This window comes from Genypterus blacodes, unplaced genomic scaffold (genome assembly GCF_046128005.1).
Source record: "Genypterus blacodes isolate CSIRO-AG114 ecotype Tasmania unplaced genomic scaffold, CSIRO-AGI_Gbla_v1 ptg000026l_1, whole genome shotgun sequence".
In the NCBI taxonomy this organism is placed as follows: domain Eukaryota; kingdom Metazoa; phylum Chordata; class Actinopteri; order Ophidiiformes; family Ophidiidae; genus Genypterus; species Genypterus blacodes.
In genome coordinates this window covers 653,653-671,034 of record NW_027466839.1, presented here as the reverse complement: position 1 = coordinate 671,034, position 17,382 = coordinate 653,653, and the positions used below count along the sequence as shown (strand labels likewise).

Sequence of the window (17,382 nt, the reverse complement as noted above, 5' to 3'; positions counted from 1 at the left end):
GGCGCTCCCGGGCCGGACTATGATCCTTGACATAAATTATACTCAATTCAGGGACACGTTTAAGGGGGGAGGTCACTGCTGATAGGTGTTTAGAGTTTCTTTGTTCCTGTCCCAGAGGTGGACTTGGTGATTTGGCGGGTTAATGCAAACCAACTATCCGTTTGTCTTTTAACCCAATCAAATGCGAGTAAGAGCTTTTTGAGAAGTTTCCAGGATCAATCTCCAGGGATCGTTTCTCTTAACTCGCTCTGTTCTGACACTCTGACACCCTGTAACACCATCGCTCACCGGCTTCACCCTTTGGAACACCACCGGCAGCGCATTTACCACCCTGTGACACTGGATGTACTTCATCTTCTCCAAAGCCCGGGCTTCGTTTAAATTATTGATGTGTCTGGTTTGTACTGTAGAACGGAAGTCTCGCTCGGATGACACGAGCTCCTGAGTTAACCTGAGATCGAGCCGAACTGTCAACGCCAATGTACTTTTATAAAAGACAAAAAGAGCCATGAAAGCGGTTCTGGTTCTGGTCTTGCACCAATCTGAAGGTGTGGAGAACATTTACTCCCTGTTCAGGCGTTACAGGCAAGAGCTCCGACCCTCCGACCCTGCAGAGATATTACAGTGAGTTATCATCGTCAAATGAAACGTTTCCAAGGAACTCACTCACCATGACCATCCTGCAGGAGTTAATGCGCGGCGCACTGCGGAATGAAGCGCCCCTGGGTGCCACGTGGATGTGCGGCACAGCGGCTCTGTGGGGCGGAGGGACCGGCGGTCTAGGATGCCCCGGTCCGAGTCCGGGTCCGGCGGAGAGGGAGAGGGTGACGGACAGAGGGACGGGGTGGCTGAGGTGAACGGGAGGGCACTGGGGCAGCCGGCGCAGGTTGTGTGAAGGGTAGGGGGGCTGTGGGAGCAGAGCCTCCGGCCCCTGGTGTGGAGGCTGAGGGGGAGAGATGAAAGACAGAGCCAAAAGAGTGAGAGAAACCCCCACCGGAACGTCTGCTTCCTATCAGAAACAGTCGTGTTAACCTCCTCCTCCTCCTCCCTCTCCACCCTCCATCCTCCTCCTGTCTTCCTTACGGCTGTCAAAGATGCATAAATCAGATGAAGACGTTGCCATGAGCGCTTGCATGGCCTCATTCCCGAGCGCGATATAGGTGGACAAAACCTATGGAGGCCACACACACACACACACACACACTCCCACTGAGTCACATCAGACGTAGAATCCGGCCAAAATATGAGTCTGCCTGGTATTTAAGGCCCTGACCAGATGTGCACAGCTCAAACACACAAAATGTAACACATACAAATTCGGACGCACATGCACTCATACGCAGCTCCCTGACAACTGGAAAATGACCTCACCTGCACTCTGCTTACATCAAACAGGCCCTTACATCCTTTCTCTTCTTACCGTCCAGACCAAATGGGAACCACATGCCACGGGCTCAGGCGGCTGAAAACACCAATCTCTTCCCCCCGTAATGCACAACAGCTCGTCTTATTTGTATGTCACCCGGCAGCGCAAATGTCAATTCCGACGTAGCGTCTCTTATTTCTGCGGCCCCCCCCCCAAACTCGATCGATCGCAGGTCACTTCCCGTCGCGAAGCGTGTCAGAGCGGTAATGGACTAGTTGAGCCACAGGCCGTTGGACATACTGTTCATTTGTCCTCTGTCCTTCCTATTATCTGCGACGGGGACGACTTTATATCACAAATAAGATACAGCGTCGACATTCTCTATGTGCGGGGGAATCAATTCCCGGCTCTTAACAGGCAGCTCTTACAGATGAGAAATGTATTCAAGTGTCGCGAACGAGTCGCTCGCCGCCGCCGCCGCCGACTTCATCATCAGCGCCTCCTCTACGTGATCGCACACTGGGAGATGATTTAATTGGATTTGAATGAGCTGCCATGTATGTGAGAACAACACGTTAAACGCAGCGAGAAGCTGTGGGGAGGTGCAATGTAATCTTTCGGACCTTGCAGATGGTAGCACTGTGTGGCTGAGCCGGGGCTTGGCGGGATGGAGAGGCCGTGTTCGCTGGCTGAGACCGGTTTGCGGTGGACGGTCCACTTACTGCAGAGCTCACCGACCTGGAATACAAAAGGAACAAGCGGAACGTCTGTAAATACACATTTAATCACACCGATATCCTGTTACACTTGAAACTTTTGTGATATGATGGAGGAAGGAGGTTATTTGGAGGAACCTGAGCTTCTCAACTGGATTCTTTTTGTGGAGTAAGAGGAGGCCCAGGAGAGTCTTCCTCTTGATGCAGATGACCAAACCGGCCCCGAGGACTGTAAGGAGAGCCACCAGGATGCCGGCCGTCAGACTGGCAGTGTCTGCACGGACACAGAAACACATGGAGACAACGGGAACTCTCAGAAATGGTTCATACATTTGTCAGAGGATTCAAGCATTCGACGATTATTGACTTCACATTTCAGGAGACGTGTATTCCTGCAAACGACCTATGACCTCAGCAGGATGTTGCTGTCCAACAACAACATACCAGAACGATACAACACTGCAATACTTCCTCAAAATGACCAAAACTACGCTGGATGTGCTGCGTTTCTGTGCGGTTACCTGCGAATCTCACGGGGCCGCTGTCCAGACTCCCTCCGAACCCGGCTGTGCCACAGAAGGGGGGCGCCCAGTGAGCCTCGCAGTGGCAGTTCTTGTTATTGTTGCACACCTGGATCGCATTAAAAGGACAAGGAAGGAGTGAGCTGTCACACACCGACTGCAGACTCAAACGCTTAACAGGTGAGAGAAGCCCGAGACATTCCGTTCTGCTGTACAGTACGTTCTGCACCCGGCGGTCTGTCATCCTCTGGGTCATCGTGGCAAAGCGTGTGTGTGTGTGTGTGTGTGTGTGGTATAAAAACCAGGGCAGACATTGTGCTTTGTCGCATATTTCCATGCTCCTACACCCACCGAAATCTCCCTCAAGTCCTCGTCTTCCTCTCCTGCCGAAGGGAGGAAGGGTAAAGTCTAGGAGGATTCCCTCGCAGGGTAATGGGGAGCAGGTGTGGGCCGCTTTCAAAGGCAAACATCTTGATCTAATCTGTGCGCGCAGGGGTGCCCTGTCACCGGGAGAGGCAGCATCACTTTATTTATGAAAGTGAGCGACTGTTCTTAGAGCTTTTATACGATGGCGTCTTTAGTGGAGCCAGACAAACAAATGTGACCGTGTAGTGATTGTCTTTGAAGAGATAGTAAAATGGCTTCTTCCGCAGCTTTGATGAGGAAAATCTGGGTCTGGGTCAAAGCCTCTGGGACCTGACGGTGAACTGGAGGGTAAAACCCCACAAAGCTGTATATTTCTCCTCCAATTGGACCACACACAGCTGAGAGGAGACAGAGATTTAACACTGGAACCGTCGAGGAAAATCAGAACTCTACTTTCTTCCATTTTCTCAAAGTGATTATTTTGTAATATGGAACTGAAAAGGGAATTAAGCGGGGAGACCAAAACGGTAAAGGAAAATTCAATATCAACCAAGGATCTAAGCTGAATGAAGGGGCGGCCTTCAGATTCCGGCGCCGTTTTTTTGGGACAAGGACGACCTGCCTAAGAGTCGCACAATGATGAATGGCACTGAAAGCTGAACATAAATGAAGCTATTATATCTAATTGATTGAACCTTTCAGCAGCCAGAGTGATTGATTGCTCGGTGTGGTAATGGCCGCCCAGCTTAAAGCGTACTGGGCATTTTGAGCACAGCGAGCCTCACACGCAGGATATTAAGCAAACACCCAAATTGAGAGGGGTAGGGTGTAGGCGACTTATAAACATCTAAACAGTGCCGCATTGTAGGCGGAGCTTGGTCAGATGGGAGTTTACGGCGCTCACCCCTCGCCCGCTGCACTTGGCGGAGCAGTCGTGGACGCCGAAGACGCTGACGTTCTGACACTGGCGGTTCAGACACATCTGAAGGAGACAAGGGGAAGCGTCAGATCACAAACCTCAGAATAGTGAGACGCAATTTTGAAAATCCTCTTACCATCCCATCTCCGCATTTGGTGCCGGTCAGGACCAGGCCTGGGTCGGGCATGTCGTCGCCCAGATAGACGTGGGTGCCTCGGCACAGCAGGCGCCCCCCGTCCTGCAGGGGGATGTTTGTTTCTATGGAAACAGCATTGGTGCCGATGACGGGGCGGTTGGCGCCTCCTTGACACTGGATTTTGCCACACTTAGCGTCTCTGCAAACACAACAAGAGGAAAGATTAACAATGTGTTCAAAAGGCCACGGCTCATTGGTCTTTACAAATGTGTATTTATGCTTTGCTCTCTCTCTCTGGCAAAATGCTTTTCTCTAAACATAAACTGAGAAAAGCGGCTACATCATATTAAGTGAACATTTAAATTGTATTCTAAAACATTTACTCAAATGAATACATTTTTGTAACACAACACAAGTAGATATGTATGATGCTACACTGAATAAACTCTTTGAGCTGCAGAAACATCAGGACTCACCGAGCTTCACACTTGGCGAAGGAGCCTTTGGCGTCCTTGCCGCAGTTGCCGTAGGGATCCCCCGCTGAGTTGACCCTCTCGAAGCAGATGCCCGGCGCTGGCTTGGCGCCTATGGCAAACGTTTGAGCGTGTTCAGAAAAAGCTGCCGACTATTACGGAAACGCTCAAAGGTCAGCATGCAGAGGTGAGGACTTTCCGTTTACCTTGGCCCCATAGCGTGATGCACTGCTGCTCGTGAGTCTGGCACACGCCGTTGTAGCAGTGTCCGTCCACGTTGTGGCAGGCGTGACCGTCGTGCAGGTAGACGTTGGCGGGGCAGTGGGGGTTGGCGCCGGTGCAGAACTCTGGCAGATCGCAGGAGTTGCTGGATTCGCGGCAGGGAGTGCCCGCAGGCTTCAGCTGCACTCGGAGGAAAGGAATGAAGGATGAAAGGAAAAGGAGGTTTCATGAATAAAGGTCATAGAATTTCAGAGTAACGTTGTTAACCCAAGAAAGACCTTCCTGTCCAAATAACCTTGGGCGCCGGCTTTGTCCTACCTGACAGTCTTGGCAGCACTGTCCGTGGGCACAGACGGCGTCCCCCTTTAGAGTGCAGGTACTGGCATTGCAGCAGGGGTTCATACACTCCTTCACGGGGAAAAGAGAGGAAGGCGTATTCAAAAAATACAGAAGCACATTTTGTATCGACCCGAAAGCTTTAAAATGGAAAAATTGGAGAAAATGGAGCCGTCTGTTTGACACTGGGAAAGAGAGGGAGGACAAGCTCTGTCTAGGATTGTCCCTTAATCTCATTCTGTCCCTACAGTACACTTCCCAGGTCAGGAATGGACAACAAAGCCTGCAGTCTCATTCCAAATAAGGACAAAATCCATACAAATGTTGCCTATAGACTAAACTGCTGCTTCCCGGTACCTTCCCACGATTTGTGATTCTGTAATTGTGCGTCTGCAGGGTTTTAATGGAGGACATAATAAAATAGATGGAGATCCCTGGAACCGCATGGAGGAGAGACAAAATGCTGATGAGCGGAGAGGACAGACATACAGACGGCGTCCGTGTCCGGCCCTTAAGGTAAAGCCGTCGCACCGCACCAATCAGCAACTTTCTGCCTTCCGATAGAAGCGGAAAGGTAGCTGCCGGGTAACACACAATCAAAAGTCAGCAAAGAGGAGTGTGTGCTGTGTGTGCTGTATGTGCATGTATGATCTCACACACACAGGCGGGCTGACAGGAACCTCGGGGGTTTGCTCGCCTCCCCATTAAAGACATGCTGGCTGAACAATACTGTACGATACTCTGCAGCGGGAGTTAAGAGGCCGGAGCCGGACGGAGCTGGCAGGGGACGCGGCTCACATGATGGCCCTTCCAGAACTTCTTTCAGCCTGAGAACTATTAAGGGCCTTTCCCAGGGTCCCCCGGGGGCCGAGGGAGCGCTGCGAAGAAGTAGCCTGTGATTGTGAGGAACAGGACCGAGGGTTTCTCTTTTTTTTAATGAGGTTGAGTAATGGTGGAGAGAGAGGTTCTGTCTGGGAGCTCTGATCGGGCCTGGGTTGGTTTGATTCCGTCCCCCTCCCGCCCCGGCCTCTTTGTTCTGAAGGACAAGGTCACTTTGAGTGTGACCCTGGATGAGCCCGGGCCTGCGTCTCATCGCTAATACAGAAAGGTTCACCGATCAAAACAAGCAGTTCCAAATCAGAACAGATGACTCCCTCATATTTCATCATTTAGTTCTTGTCATCTTGTCTTTGTAGATCGTGGGGACAGACAGCGATTTACCGCTTCGTCATCCCCGCGGTGTGAGAAGTTACCAGTGTGTGTGTGTGTGTCGCTGTTACACGTGTGCAACGCCGAATGCGGACTCATTTGAATAATTCACTCCTTGACGGCTCAAAGCTGTCAGCTACGTCGCGATCAGACATCCCTCCTCCAAAAACACCTTCTGCACGGCAACAGCCTGAATACATTTTTGCGCGCGTATCTCTAAGCTCATTTCCTGTAAAACGGTTTGTGTTTGTGTTTACTTCTGTCGGCACAAGCTTACAGATGTGGGCAGAACGAGGGGTAAAAAGGTTTAGAGACCCATTCGGTTCACCAACGGGCTAAATTCGTACCTCCAGCTCGCCACAGTCGCACTCCTCGCCCTCCTCCACGTAGCCGTTGCCGCATTTCTGCCCGCCGTACAGCACTTTGACCTCGGGCATGTTGAACAGGCACATGCCCACGCCTTTTTCGAAACTGGCGGTCAGGTCCTTCTTGCTGCAGGTGCTGAACACGGTGGGGAACGGGTACCTGCGGACCAGGGAGACGCTTTGTTCAGAGATAAGGACCAAAGGTATTTGAAAAAAAATCTATATGTAGCAGTGGGGAGTATGGATGAAGAGGATGAAAGCTGAGCCCCCCGCCCCGCTCCCCCACCTCCCCCTCAAGGGCCCTCTTAAGTCTGATGTAATCAGTGCTAATTGCTGCTAATCACAAAATCAATTAACCACTAGAGCTCAACAACCTCTGCAAATGAACTCCATCAGCGTTTGAGCAACAGGGGGACGTCTTCCTCTGAGGGGGACGGAGGGAGATCTGATAATAGATACTTTATGAGACGGGGAGGCTATAAAGACTCAAAGCAAAACGCACTTCTTTCACTCGCGACCGCCATAAATTTGGAGGCGAAACAAGGTTGAAATTGTAAAAGTGGGCGGCGGTGTGTTTTTAATATTGTTTTTGGAGCGGGTCGGAGAGGAGGAAGAGGAGGGAGGAGGTGGTCCGCTCACAGCCCCCCCCCCCCCCCCCCGGCAAAGATCTCTGATACGGACCTCATGCGGCTTTATCAAGCTTGACTCTGATACTGCAGCGCTTTGGGTCAGGATTTAATGTTTCACTCTGGATAAAGAAATACTGTGAAGTTTTCTCCTCCCGCAACATAACATCCATCATAAAACAGGCCAGTGTGGGCGAACCTGTACATGTAATGCGTACACACAAGATGACTGAGTGTACGAGGCGCTAAGTGGGAGGTTCAGGGGTTAACTTAGATGCATGGATGAATGAATGGATCATTCAGCCAGGTCCAGGAAGAGCTCTTTATTGTGTGAAGTGCACACTGAGAAGCTTGCCCTCTGGATCATACCACTATATCTGCCACCCACTCCTCCATTCAGGCCTATTTGGGCATAAAAATGTTCTTGGTTGTCTCTCTTTTGTGCGTCTCGGTGGGGCTCTTCTGGTCAAGCTGAGCTCTGCTGAACCGGGCCTTAGAAATAAAGGGGAATAAAAGGGGATGCAGGTACACACATTCCTCACACACACACACGGTATAGCGATGTGAACGTTAATGATTTTCCTGACGTACACGATTGTGCGATTGAGTCATTTACAGGTCAGGGCTGCTCAAGCAAGCAAACCGCCCGGAGACTCAATCCAGCGAAAACAAGAAGACGAGCGAGGGAAATAGGTTGATCGTTTCCGCAAAACATGTCACGGCTGCAGCACAATTGGTCGGATCTAGAAGTGTTAAGATGATGAAAAGAAGAGTTTGTGGAAGAACCTTGAGGTGTGAGGCCGTGTTTCTCTTTTCAGCAGTACTTCTTAAAGTCAGGCACCTTCTTTTATTTCTTACAGCTTACATTTTTGTAAGACGGAGGTGTTTCTATAAAGCTACATGTCCACACCTCTTTCAACGTTTCCCTTAAGTCTGATCGGATTGCGAGGGGTGACCTTATTCGCCAGTTACTTATGATTGCCCATCATGCGTGGGGGGGGCGGCTCACTTCAGCTCCCACCACTGACCCCTCCCCCACCCTAAACAGCCCCCCCCCCCCAATCTCCAGCGTCAATGCTGGGGTTGTTTTAGGTGAAAGTGAGGCACCTCGGCGCAGATCTCTAGACAAGCTGGATTAAAGCTAAAGATCAGAGTGGATTTGTAATGAAATGAAATGGTGAAAGGAAAGAGCAATGAGGAAAGCTGTAATAACAGCTATAATTGCACCCCCTTTCACCGCCTCCTCCTCCTTTCCTTGCACCCCGGGGGGATCCCGCGATGATGAACAGCTGTCAAGGCTGCTGCTCAACAGGCAGGCCACTTCCTCGGCAACTGCTGTTTCTGATTTTCTCGTTGCCCCCAAAAGCCCCAAAACTGAACTCGCTCGCTGGAGTTGCTGCACGCCCTGTTCTTGCCGCAGTTCCTCCATTTCCATGAACTCAGCCCTGTTCTTCGGGTTACCAGACGGCGCAATGCATGACAAACACACACACACTCACACACACACACATACATCCTTCCAGTCCTTCCAGGTTTTTTTTATTTACTCCAAGATACATGTGCGACTCGCGATCCAGCTGTTCTTTATGAGAAGCCAATGCCGAAATAATTGGCCCCCTCCGCAGCGATCCAGGCAGATGAGGGTAATGACTGTGAAAAGACAAAGGCTCCATGAATTACCATGGACGGCATTTAGCAGCTGCCATTCCCCCGGGCCGGTAAGGCAGCGCCGGGCCAGTTGCGGCGGGCACGTCTGTGGCTTCATGGCAGCCTCAAGACACTCCAGACAACTGCTCGTCCTGTGGGAGTCTGGGCCATCTCCTCGGCAGGAAAAAAAGCCCCTGCGTGACCCCGTGACCTCCAGGCTGGTTCTCATCCTGGTGGTTGATTTCTATCTCTGCTTCTTTTTTCTTTGTTGTTCTGTGTTGCTTTCCGGTTTGTTCCGTTCCATTGCGGCACCAATTCCCCTTCTGTGCCGTTCTCTTCCGCTATAACCCGTATTAAGCGTCTGACAATTCAGCCTCAGTGGCGCTCCATTTGATGGTCGGCGGGTTGAAGTGTATAAAGCAATCAAGGTAACCGGGGCTGGTGCACCAGGCAAAGCGGGGCTGTGGGAGGGCCTGTGGGAGTGTTGGAGATAAGAGCTCAGTCCCAGATCTATTACAGGCCCCTATGATCTGCCCCGACACTCAGATAATACTGCAGAGATAAAGGCTTTCAAACACACGGCACAGCCCTGCTGCTGTGACAAAGCCACACACACACACACACACACACACTTACTGATAACCTACATTTACTACACTACTCGCTTTGTTGAAAGAACTCATCAATAAAGACGTAAACAGTGTTTGACTTTGATCATTGTGCAGACGGAGATAGTGTAGCATGACAACAAATCTGACCTCTGACCTCTAAAGTTCATGTAGTAATTGACTGTTCTTCCTGTTTTAAAATGCATGCTAAAAATAAGGCAATACATTTTCAAACATCTGAATCAGAATCAAACCCGCGTCACGTGAGTCACGATGATGCGATTGCAAGCTGATTTATTCGAGCATCTTCTTTGTTTTAAACATTACCCAGCATGCACTTCCTCACCTGCTGTACTTCCTGCTATAATCCCATTAAACAGCAACTCATGTATATTCAGCGAACGACATTCCATCCGTCTTACTCATCGTATTCAGCTCACTCTGCATTAATCGCAGCACAGACAAATGTGCACGCAAACGTTTGGGAACGTTGCCCCAAACAACACGAGGAGTCGGGAGTTATTATGCGACGTCTCCTGCGATGGCCAGGAACCCAAACAACGCGCGGCGATTCCAGCGGGGGATTACAACATTCCGAAACCAAAGAACCGTCTCACTGTTACACCGAAACGCACAGAACGCTTCAACCCCCAAATTCAGGGAGACAAGCGCTCTCCTAGCAGCCGGATCGTCTCTCTTGGTTCAGATCGCGCCGAGTGTCGGGGGGGGGGGGGGGGGGGGGGGGGGGGGGGGGACCATCCAGCGCAGCCAGAATATGTCAGAGCTTCTCAGCCGTGAGACGCTGATCGGGCCATGCCTGCCTTTCCAATGACACATCTGCGAAAACATTTTCCATGCCTCATTTTCCCAAACGTTCCAGGCGTTTGCGACTGAGTCTTTACTCAACGCTGTCTGTTATCGCTTTTTTTGAATTCGGGGAGGAACTCGATCTTCTGGTGTGAGCGTCGACAGAAGACGGTTCGAACACGGCTGCGGCGGATTTTCTCGATACTTCATCCTCGCTTAAGTAATCCAAGATGGCAGTCGGTAAACGAGACATTTAACGGCGTGCCCCGTAGCTTTGTGTGTGTGTGTGTGTGTGTGGGTGATGACATCAGGTGATATGATCCGCTGCGGCCTTTGGTGCCTGACAGTCTGTAGATACCGTAGAACCCTCTCTTGTTGATTTCCCTGTGGACCCAATTAGACAATGCGCGCTACTTCCTGTTCTACATGGGGGCATGGGTCACATTTCCCGCGTCTTCATCTCCTGCTTCACTTTGCGGCACTTGATTATTCGCTGACAAGGTGGATGTGTCAGTAGCCGTCTGACGGGGGATTCGGGGCTGCTGTCATCGTCTCGCTCAGGGACTAAACCTGTGAGCGAGTGAAGCCTAATGTGACCACTAACAGGACATCCTGGCGTCTTCTTGTCCTTCAGGGAGTGTGTGGCTGCGGTGTGTGTCTGCAGCTCGGAGCAGCACAGCCGTCGGTGTGTTCCTGTGTGTGTGTGTGTTCCATATGATCTCCGAGGATGAGAGACAGCAGCCTGTTCTCATTTAGAGGTAATGGTGGGGCGCACAGGAGATGGAGGGGCGAGGGTGCACGCTACAATTGGCCGTGACCACTGCGAGCAGGAAACAAGTGGTGGTCTATGCAGATGTGCAGCTGGCTGCCTGGCACGGGGACAGCGACCAGCCGCCGTATCCCCCAACCCCCCGACCCCCAACATAATACTGATAAACCGGGTCTTGCCATCTCCCCCTCTCCCCCTCCCCGGCTGACAACATCCTGTCTTAAAGATGACGCAATCCTTTCCGTGTGCCAGAGTGAGGGATTAGAGCTGACTAGATTTGAACCGTAACGGATTAGATGCTTATGTGTCATGAGGAGAGAAAAAAAAAAACATTCGATCAATATAAAGAGTTGAGTCCTAAAAAGTGTGATTTCCTTAAAACGAGTGCAAGAATCTGCAGAAAGTGAGATCATCACAATCAAACTCAACTTTGATTGTCAAATTGTTCCTCCAAACTTCAATCTGTATAGAAATGATTGTGTCTTCCTGTGTTCTTTCGAAGACATAATCACTTAAATTGAGCTGGATTGAATGACAAATATTGTAGTTTCCAGCATCTAAATAGATATAAAAGATAAGATTTGAAGTCTTAGTAAGTCTTAGTATAAAGGTCAAATAAGGGTTTGTTTGGTGAGATTCTTCACTACAAGAAATCCTGATTTGAGACTATAATTTGTATTATAGGTGTATTATACAGATTATTTGCCTGTTTCTAGTCGAGGAAGGGGAGCTTGATTATCAGCGAGATACGGCGACTACAAAGAAATTATTCAACACAATTAAAGTAAAGCGTCAATCAAAACAAAAGGTTCTCCTCACTGGCTGATTGCGTTATTCCGCATAATCACATTGTGTTCTGAAAAAGAGCCGATTGCCTGCTTGGAAGAACACGGCAATCAGCCCCGTGAACAAATAATTGTAGCTGCAGGGTGACAAGAACAACGTCGGAGGTAATTCAAGAGGAGCTGGTGTGTGTGTGTGTGTGTGTGTGTGTGTGAGGCCACGTGGCATTTTTAAAACATGATACCGCCAGGGCTTGGGCAGCACCCATGGGAGAGTGAGCGCTGCCTCGGGCTGAGTAAACGCCGCTGACCTGGAATTGACGGAGCGAGGGAATGTAGAATTCCTAAACATCCTGATTTAAAGGTATTGCTTGGTTAATCCTGGATTAATCAGCAGGGCAGATGCACAAAGCGGTACGGGGGCGTCGAGGGGATTATTAAAAACCGAAGACTGCATCATTTCTTTTTCTTTTGTCAAGTAAAATCAAAAGGCACATAGCTTCTCTGTGAGGTGCGGAGCTAAAAGGAGAATTACGCTCCTATTTTCTTTCCCCCTCGCTGCTGTGACGGGATTGGTCTATTTCCGGACTGAGGGGATAAGCTCTCCCCACACTTGGACGTGTATGACAGGCAGTTTTTAGAGGTGTTTAACTATTTATTTGGAACGACAGAGAGATTTCCCAACATTAAAGTTGCATGTATGTCAAGAAATAGCAACACTTTATCTGACCTAGAAGAAGATGGAAAGGGTGAGAGAGAGAGAGAGACGGGGAGAAGACCGGGAGAATGAAGAAGAAAACCTTGTTGTTACCTTTCTCGTTTTCTGAAAAGCGCCAAAGGATTTCCTCTTACACTATTGTGTTTTACGTCTTCTAATCCTGAGTTGCGTTAGTCTGCTCCAAACGAAACACACAGGCATGTCCTCTGTATTAATACGAGTCCTTCAGTCCAGCAGCACCTAATCGATCAGCTGCGCACGTCGTACTAGGGAATACGCACAAATCTACCGTGTTGTCGGTGTATTGAACACACGCTCCGTTCGCTTCCAAACCAGAGTGAGTCATATCGCTGCGGGGACTGAGCACAGATGTTTGCGTTGCCATAAACTCAATGGTCCAACAGTTCAGCAGCATCAACCGCTTACTGCTCAAACAGTCAATAAATCAGAAATGGATACCATATGGGATAATGTTTATATATGATTGCGATCTGGGTTTTTTCTGAGCGAGCCGAATGAAATTGAACAAAGGGAGTAAATTGATGTAAAATTGATTAAGGCTTGATATTGTGATAATGCATTCTGGATGGTTTTCTGAGTTATGAATCTGCAGAGCCATAACAAAGGGGCTTCAATGGAGCGCAGTGGAACAGTTTACTATTGCTAATCCTGAGATTGGAGTAGAACTCACTCTCCTTCAAACCTGTTGACTCCCAAACTATCAGTATTAGGACATGAACGCACAAAATCGGTGTTTTGGTAATGTTCGGCGGCGTCTCACCCGGTGGAAGGCGTCATGATGCAGCCTCCCCGGTCCACTGTCACCCTGCAGCCGCAGCCCCTTTCCGGCGTGTCGTGGTTCATTCCGAAGTTGTGTCCCAGCTCGTGGGCCAGAGTGACGGCGGCGCCCAGAGGGTTTTCTGAATGGTCCTGAAACGTGTAAATCACACAGCATGAAGTCTCGAAATGTCATCCAGTGAATCAGAAGTAAAGTTCCTTTCTTCCAGCAACTAAATTACCTCGGCGCCACGTCTAGAAAGTCTACCAGCCTGGTGTACAGTTTCCTCCCCGTAATGGCATTTGCTACACTTTTTGTTGCAGCGCACAATAACTAATTAAACAACAGCCATTTCTGATTACAAACCCTTAATTATTGATCCCCGCAGGACCCACAGGAGACACATTTCTCAGAAGGAGTGAACATAATGGCCATATTGCCGAGACAAAAACAAACAATGTTGTTGAATGTGTGCTTATCAGTGCATTTCCCCCCCTGTTTGACGTTGTGGCACTAAAACAAAACGGCAGACTGCGCGCCGTCACCTTCAGCTCGTTTAGCAAACTTTGACAGAGCCAGATGTGCGACGTGTGCCTGTGCGTGTGTGTGTGTGTGTGTGTGTGAGAGCAGATCTGTTCTCTCACGAAGCTGTGAACTTCTTCAGAAAGCAAACAACAATCGAAAGCGGTTGAAAGACACAGGCGCCGAGAGGGAGAAATTCCCAATAGGCGTGAGTGACAATCACGCCGCAAATCAGGAAAGGAGGGAAAAGACGAGCAGGTGGGTGAAAACACAGACGGGACATTGACGTGCTGCGACTCGCAGGAGGAGGTGAGGGGAGATTTTTCCGGCGAAGTGTGTGAAACACAGATGTGGGGCCGTGCATTAGAGCACTTTGCAACTGCAGCTTGTGTATTATTCAGTAGAGGCGAGTAAATCACTCGTGCTCAGGCTGATGAACCGCTCCGCTGGGGCCTTTACCAACGTTATGGTAGGCTGCCGTCGATGCTCGCTGCGATCCGGCTGCCCGGCCCAAAATGTATGCTCCCCCCCTTCCCACAAACTGTCCCGATTCAATCGCTTGGAATGCCCAGACACCTCCGGCGAACCGAAACTCGCGGAATGAACGTCGCACCGTCGCCGCTGGAAAAATGGAGATTCCAGATGGTTGGTGGAATGGATGTGAAAGATCTAACTGCCTAGAAAAATAACAATGAGACCCACAGGGAAAGTTAGCTAATGAGTTCAAAGGGGGTTCTGTAAATGAAAGGAGACAACTGCAACAACAGGGTCATGATTTCCCTCCCAGAAGAAGAGTCTGTGGTTGGAGACTAATGCTTCATGTCTGTAACCTGATGTATGGTGTATGCATGAGTTCTGTCGTTATGACCGCGTCTCCCACTTTACCATCTGGGAGGACGAGAGCTAAGAACCATCTGGGGACGAGCCGTAAACCCCGAACACCAGCCAGCGCGCGCCCCAGGAAACACACAGCCACTCACAGAGAGACACGGGAGAAACCTAATAGCGTGGAAGTTGAAGTTCTATTACAGGCGATCGTTTGCAACACTGTGCTTCCTCGCGTGTCGCAAAAAAAGTTTCAGCAGAGCACAGCCGGCTAATGCGGCCTTCCAGGGAACAGCCGTGCTAATGTGCGACACCCTGAAGTGAGCACAAGTTAAGATGAACTCTGGATCGGGCTTAGATCAACACCGGAGACTCTGGTGAAGAAATATGAGATCAGACGGGGAGGAAGAAGAGGAGGGAAAGAACAGAGGCGAAAGTAGGTCAATTAACAGCCACGTTTCAGGGAAACTTCAATGGTTTGGGTGTGCGTCTCGTCTCGTCTCGTTTAGTTTCCTCTCCTCTCCTGGAAGTCCACTCAGGCTTGAGCAGCTTGCCTTTTGTTCCTTTCCTACTTTCGGGGCGGATTAAAGTGACGCTCCACCCGAAATCCATCACTCCGCTGACCAGAATGCGGCTAAGTGTGGCGCGCGCGAGCCAAGAACGTGACATGGAAGCAATAAATCCAGCAATATTCTGGAGGAAATATGAGTGTTTGGAACATGCTGAGCGAACAGATGGATGGTGGAGAATTGGATTATACTGCAGGCAGGAGCTCTTTTGAGGAGCTTCTGAGGTTGTTTCAGACTTCCTCTCAGCATGAAAACAGGTCACAATTGTAAACAACATAAATTCAACATAACATAAATTGATCTCTGAAGGTTTTTTGCGTGCGTGGAGCGTTCAGTGTGTTGTTACGCCAAGGTCCACCTACCATGACGATGCCGCCCGACTGCTCTGCCGTGCACATGCTCATGATGGGCGCCATGCCAATGGTGGTGCCTTGGAAGTACACGCCGCTAAGAGGAGGAAGAAACCATCAGCATACACTTAAGACTCTGCAATGCGTTCATGTACAAAAACAAATACTGCTACTGCTCTCCGTTGCTTCAACACTGCTGTGCACACTGAGTGAAAGCATGGTAGCCATCAGGATCTATAGGTTTGTCTTATTGGGTGCATTTCTATGTGTGTGAACCTTAAGTTTGCACACATTCTCCCTAATATATTACACTACAAAAATGAATGCGAAAACATGACGACATAGCATCTGTTCTAAATCACAATACAATTACATTTTTGGTCCGTTTGCGTGGAAGAATCGCCAAATAATTTGTTCCAATGTTGTGCTGTTAATCATTTTTGCAACTATTCCAATCATTTTTGGGACGCAACAATGAGTGTGTGTCACAGATGAACCTGATAAGCTGGGCGTTGTCGTGAGGCTTCTGAGGGAGAAGCTTGACCTTCCTCCAGTCCAGGAATTCATGTAGCGTGGTGAAGGGATCCTGGGTGATGGGACACTTGTCCACGTCGCTCCACACCTCCAGGCCCACCAGGGCAACACGGATATTCAGAGCTCTGTAAAACTGGAGGAGGAGGAGGTGGAGGAGGGTGGTAGGGGGGATGGAAAGAGAGAGAGGGAGGCAGCGTAGGAGGGAGCGAGAGAGAGAGAGAGAGAGACGGGGGAGGAGTGTTGTGTTTAGCCTCGTGATCTGTCATCCCCCGCTGTCGCTCTCCTATCGCTTCCACTCGTCTCACAGTACATTACCTAATCAAACACAAATGCCATAAAGTAATCGTTAAAATGACGAGGGGCTACGACCGGGTTCTTCGACATTAATACACGTAGGAGATTCCCGTATGAATAAATCATCCCTCTGTTCTTTTACATCAAACGGCCATCCATAGAACCGTTTCGGCAGATTCTTCTTCAACGTATCTCCGGCAAGTCATGGAATTGATCATCCATTCATAATCCAATCAGCCTCCAATCATGGGTCGGTTAGCTCTCACCAGGCTGGACGCGACCTCTAATAAATCACATTCCGACACCACATTCCCTCTGTTGATTTGATTGTTACCTTATCCACGTAATTGGCGATCTCGGCCAGCCGCTGCTTGACCTTCTCGACGTCCTTGCCTTGCTTCTGGAACTGAATGAGAGCGAGAAAGGGAGAGAGAGAGAGAATGTGGTAATCCGAAGCTCTGGAATGTTTATTATCGTCAAAGACTTTGAGGATGTATTAGCATTGTATCGGCTCTGGAAATGCCTTCAAAGAGTACATGGTGTCTGGGAGCTATGGTTCAACCACTGTCATATTAATTTCAGGGCTGTTCTGCTGCAGCTGGTATCATCAAAGAGCTCCTCAGAGGACATAACCTCTACCACCTTGTTTTATATCCAGCGTTTATTCTATTCCGTCTCTTGGAAAAGACTAAAGCATGTGACATTGACCTCCATATCTTGTGTCGGCGAGAGCGTTTTCTTTCTCTCATCCCTCTTTGAGGTCCTGAATCTGAGATGTGAGATTATGCAGGGGTGGACATGAAGGGAGCTTGACTTGAAAAAGTGTCTCATCTGTGAGTCAGCTGATCAAATGTGTGTGTGTATACAGAGGGAGAAAGGGATGTAACACAGGGAGGAGGCAGCGGCGCAGCCATCGTATTTACA

General features: G+C 49.6%; 1 protein-coding gene across 1 annotated transcript in view; it reads right to left on the bottom strand.

The window, feature by feature from the left end:
- adam12a (ADAM metallopeptidase domain 12a) overlaps positions 1-17,382 on the bottom strand; it is a 63,056-nt gene that overhangs the window by 3,891 nt on the left and 41,783 nt on the right. Inside the window, exons 8-21 of the mRNA XM_076143510.1 lie at positions 16,793-16,864; positions 16,128-16,297; positions 15,643-15,727; positions 13,368-13,516; positions 6,612-6,789; positions 5,038-5,127; positions 4,704-4,899; positions 4,501-4,609; positions 4,025-4,223; positions 3,874-3,951; positions 2,604-2,712; positions 2,221-2,356; positions 1,990-2,104; positions 671-943 (exon numbers count right to left, since the gene is read on the bottom strand). Coding sequence (XP_075999625.1) covers positions 671-943; positions 1,990-2,104; positions 2,221-2,356; positions 2,604-2,712; positions 3,874-3,951; positions 4,025-4,223; positions 4,501-4,609; positions 4,704-4,899; positions 5,038-5,127; positions 6,612-6,789; positions 13,368-13,516; positions 15,643-15,727; positions 16,128-16,297; positions 16,793-16,864 — 1,959 coding nt within the window. The remainder of the gene's footprint in view (positions 1-670; positions 944-1,989; positions 2,105-2,220; positions 2,357-2,603; positions 2,713-3,873; positions 3,952-4,024; positions 4,224-4,500; positions 4,610-4,703; positions 4,900-5,037; positions 5,128-6,611; positions 6,790-13,367; positions 13,517-15,642; positions 15,728-16,127; positions 16,298-16,792; positions 16,865-17,382) is intronic.